General features: G+C 45.6%; 1 protein-coding gene across 1 annotated transcript; it reads right to left on the bottom strand.

Annotated features, from left to right (window-relative positions):
* Positions 1-1197: 1197 nt before the first annotated feature.
* Positions 1198-4362, bottom strand: LOC145053686 (uncharacterized). Its single transcript, XM_079001777.1, has 3 exons — positions 3946-4362; positions 3430-3771; positions 1198-2352 (listed from the first exon to the last, which is right to left on the bottom strand). Exons 1-3 carry the CDS (start codon positions 4360-4362, stop codon positions 1198-1200), a joined length of 1914 nt encoding a protein of 637 aa, XP_078857903.1.
* Positions 4363-5077: the final 715 nt, after the last annotated feature.

Below are 5077 nucleotides of genomic sequence, written 5' to 3'. Positions count from 1 at the left end.
GTATTTAGACTAATTAAAAAGGTTGATTTAGGGGTATGAAACTCACTTGAAAGTTTGAAGATAGCGAGATGGAAAACCGGGCAGAGTTTCGTCTCGGGAAACGGATTTTCCTCGGGATTCTCGGGAATCTCGGGAGTAAAATCGACCTTCGGGACTTGAGCCAAAAAGACCAGAGCTTCGGGTTTGAACGGACACGGAAAACGAGGCAAAGTTGAGAGAGAGATAAGAGAAATGAACCCTTTCTTTGGAAACCCTCGCATTCTATTTATAGGAAGGCTGGTCTGCCTCGGTACGCGGGGCGTACGCTCGTACGCGCTGCGTACGCGTACGTCATGCATGACCGAAGCCTCGACTGCCTCGGTTCGGATGGGACGGGTTGCTGGGGAGGTGGGTCGGATGGGACGCCGGGTCGGATGGGACGTCGGGTCGGACGGGTCGGACGGGTCGGATGGATCGGATTCCTCGGATATGGCGACGTGGACGATCCGAGGCCAATCCTCTCGGTTACGCGGGGCGTACAGGAGTACGCAGCGCGTACTTCGGAGGAGGATGCTGACTCCCCTTCGGATAATATCCGAATTTTGAATTAAATAAATAAATAATTTATTTAATAAACTTCAAAAATCCATATCTTCTTCATACGAACTCCGTTTTCGATGGTCTTTATATCCTCGCGTAGGTGAGACTACGCTCTACAACTTTCGTTTAGACACCGTCGGCAAATTCCAAAATTATATTTTTATTATTTATTAAAAATCCATCGTGTTTAAGGAATTTCTTAGAAAATTCATAACTTCTTTATCTGATGTCGGTTTTTGCCAGACTTTTTACCGCTGGAATACCATTGTCGAGACCTTCGATTCTCGTTTAGGTCATTCCGGCCAAAAGTCGCTCGATCTCCGATTCGAGTTTTTAGCGGTCTGTTGCTAAGCCGAACTTGGAAAAATCACATCTTCGCTATATGAAGTCGGATTTGGGCGTTCTTTTCACATACGATCATGGTTCAAAGACATTTAATCATAGAAGGAAATTAAATAGAACTATTTGTACGTTTTATTATGAAAGTAAATTTTATTACTTAGAAGCGGTTACAATACTTGACCCATTCTGGTCCTTACAAGGAGTTGAAATATCGGGTTGCCACATCATCCCCCCGTTAGAGAGAATTTCGTCCCGAAATTTAAAGTAGCAAAGATACTAGTGAACATGAAAGAGATGAGGGTACTTTTGTTTCATCTGATCTTCGCGTTCCCATGTGAATTCGGGTCCCCGCTTGGCGTTCCAGCGAACCTTCACGATGGGTATGCGACTTTGTTTTGTTTGTTTGACCTCTCGATCCATGATTTCTACTGGTTCTTCCACAAAGTTGAGGCTCTCGTTGATCTCGATCTCGTCGAGTGGAATAACAAGAGTCTCGTCGGACAGACACTTTTTCAAGTTTGAGACGTGGAAGGTTGGATGGATGTTACTAAGTTCGCGCGGTAGGTTAAGCTTGTAAGCCACAGGGCCGATCCTGGCAAGAATCTCGAAAGGCCCTATGTATCTTGGATTTAGTTTCCCACGCTTTCCAAATCGTATTAAACCCTTCCACGGTGAGACCTTTAATAAGACGTGGTCTCCTACCTGGAATTCTAAAGGTTTCCTCCTTTGGTCAGCGTAGCTTTTCTGTCGGTCTCTTGAGGCCTTCAATCGTTCACGAATCTGAACGATCTTCTCTGTTGTTTCACGTATGATCTCCGGACCTGTGAGAGTGCTTTCAGGAACTCTTCCTCTAGCTAACTGGGTATCGCCAACTTCAGTCCAGCACAGAGGGGATCTGCACTTTCGACCATAGAGGGCTTCAAACGGAGCAGCCTTTATGCTTGTATGATAACTATTGTTGTATGAAAATTCGACAAGGGGTAAATGAATATCCCATGCCTTTCCAAAGTCAATCACGCAGGCTCTCAGCATGTCTTCTAAAGTTTGTATTGTTCTCTCACTTTGTCCGTCTGTCTGTGGGTGGTAGGCTGTACTCATGTCTAGCCTAGTTCCCAGGGAACTTTGTAGTGATTGCCAGAACCTTGAAGTGAATCTACTATCTCGATCGGAGATAATGGATATCGGAACACCATGCAGTCGCACTACTTCCCTTAAGTAAGTTCTTGTAAGCTTCTCCATTTTGTCAGTCTCCTTGATGGGTAGGAAATGTGCGGATTTGGTCAATCTGTCGACAATGACCCATATGGTATCGAGTCCACTTGTCGTCTTGGGTAACTTGGTTATGAAGTCCATAGTAATCCGCTCCCATTTCCATTCCGGTATCTCTGGTTGTTGTAGTAGTCCTGACGGTTTCTGATACTCGACCTTAACCTTAGCGCAAGTAAGACATTTACTCACGAAGGTAGCAATTTCTGCTTTCATGTTAGGCCACCAGTACAGTTTCTTAAGATCCAGATACATTTTATCTGAACCCGGGTGAACGGAATATCTTGAATTGTGAGCCTCGGTCATGACTACGTTTCTGAAACCACCATGATTTGGGGTCCAGATTCGGTCCATGAGATAGTAGGCTCCGCCACCCTTGACTTCTAAATTCTTCTCCATTCCTCGCAGGGATTCACCCGCCACATTTTCAGGTTGCAAAGCTTCCATTTGTGCTTCTTTAATTTGTGCGGATAGGTGGGAATGGATAGTCATGGTCAGAGATTTGACCCTCCGACCAGTGTATTCCTTTCGACTGAGGGCGTCGGCTACTACGTTGGCCTTGCCAGGATGATAACGAATTTCGCATTCGTAGTCATTCAGTAACTCAACCCATCGTCGTTGTCGCATGTTGAGTTCCTTCTGATCGAAAATGTGTTGAAGGCTCTTGTGATCGGTGAATATAGTACTCTTTGTTCCGTATAAGTAGTGCCTCCAGATCTTCAGAGCAAATACCACTGCTCCTAACTCGAGGTCGTGTGTCGTATAGTTCACTTCGTGTGTCTTAAGCTGTCGGGAGGCATAAGCGATAACCTTCCCTCTTTGCATAAGAACACAACCAAGTCCTTGATTTGAAGCATCGCAATACACTACGAAGTCTTCTATCCCTTCGGGGAGGGATAGTATCGGTGCGGTGCACAAGGCCTGTTTTAGTGTCTGGAATGCCTTCTCTTGTTTCGCTTCCCAGTCAAAGGCCATTCCTTTCTGGGTTAATGAAGTAAGAGGTTTCGCAATGCTCGAAAAGTTCTTTATGAATCTGCGATAGTAGCCAGCTAGACCTAGAAATTGACGAATTTCTGTAGGTGTCTTTGGTGCCGACCAGTTCTCAATAGCCTTAATTTTGGAAGGGTCCACGTGTATACCTTTCTCGCTAACAACGTGACCTAAAAATTCGACTCTTCGAATCCAAAATTCGCATTTAGAGAACTTCGCATAGAGTTTCTCCGTTCGCAGTGTTTCTAGGACTTTTCGTAGGTGTTGACTATGCTCTTCCTCACTTCGAGAGTAGATAAGTATATCATCGATAAAGACGATGACGAACTGATCCAAGTAAGGGCGGCATACCCTATTCATTAGGTCCATAAATACTGCTGGTGCATTGGTTAATCCGAACGGCATCACCACGAATTCGTAGTGTCCATAACGAGTTCGGAAGGCTGTCTTTGGAATGTCCCTCTCTAGAACTCGTAATTGGTGATATCCGGATCGCAGGTCTATTTTGGAGAAGTAGTTCGCCCCTTGAAGTTGATCGAATAGGTCGTCGATACGGGGTAGAGGATAGCGGTTCTTGACAGTAAGTTTGTTCAGCTCTCTGTAGTCGATGCACATACGGAACGATCCGTCTTTCTTCTTTACAAACAAGACCGGTGCTCCCCAAGGTGAGAAACTTGGTCTTATGAATCCTTTGTGAAGGAGTTCATTAAGTTGACTGGAAAGTTCCTGCATCTCTGCTGGTGCAAGACGATAAGGCGACTTCGCTACTGGGGTAGCTCCTGGAATTAAGTCGATTCTAAACTCGACTTGGCGTTGCGGTGGTAATCCTGGCAGTTCTTCTGGAAAGATATCGGGAAAGTCGCGTACTACCGAGATGCTCTTGATGTCCTTCAGTTCTTGACTTGTATCGACGATGTGCGCTAGGAATGCTCGACAATCCTTCCGCAAGCACTTTCGAGCTTGGATGCACGAAATGATGCGAAGGTTTGCACTAGATTTGTCGCCGTAGATAACTAATGTTTCGTTGTTTGGGAGGTTAAGACGGACTGCTTTCTCAAAGCACATGATGTCGGCGCGAAGAAGGCTCAACCAATCCATTCCGACTATGACGTCGAAACTTTTAATTTGAACCGGCATGAGATTGATTGGGAAAGAATGGCCGTCTAATGTTAACGTACAGCCCATGTATATGCAATTTGTGTTTTCAGTTTTTCCATTGGCCATCTCTATAGTGAATGATTTTTCTAACTTGCTAGGTTTAGGTTTAAGTAAATGAATAAAGTTTTGACTCACGAAACTTCTCTCCGCTCCACTATCGAATAATATGCATGCGTATGAATTATCGAGAAGGAACGTACCAGCAACAATAGTTGGGTCAGCTACAGCTTCGTTGTGGCCTATTGCCAAAACTCGTCTCACACCTCCGGTGCCTGCTGCCTTAGGACAGTTTCTCTGGTAGTGGCCCACCTCGCCACAACCGTAGCAAGCCTGCCCTACACCCGCACCGGGAATTTGAGTGATCGGCTTTGCGGGTTCCTTGCAGAAACGGGCTGTGTGCCCTTTCTGGCTGCAGTTGGCGCACTGCATAGCTCGACAAAGTCCATGGTGGTGGTAATTGCATTTGGTGCATTTTGGGAGGTTGCCTATATAAGGCTTTGTTGGGTAGGTATTTGTAGGGGCTGTAGCAGGTACAGTGGCCGCATTTACTGACACCAGTTGTTTCTTTGCGGATTCTTGGGAAGATCCACCCTTCCCTTTAATCCATGCCCTCTTCCTGCCATTGTTGTTGTTGTAGTTGTTGTAGTTGTTGTTTGCTTTCTGTGGGGCTGGTGCAGAAGTGGTTGAGTTCTGATGACCTCCGTAGTCGATTAGAGATTGTGCCAGTTCCTTAGCACTTTCA

This window comes from Lactuca serriola, chromosome 5 (genome assembly GCF_051521515.1).
Source record: "Lactuca serriola cultivar US96UC23 chromosome 5, Lser_US96UC23_V15, whole genome shotgun sequence".
Classification (NCBI taxonomy): Eukaryota; Viridiplantae; Streptophyta; class Magnoliopsida; order Asterales; family Asteraceae; genus Lactuca; species Lactuca serriola.
The sequence above is the reverse complement of the archived record's forward strand: the minus strand, read 5'-3'. Positions and strand labels throughout refer to the sequence as shown.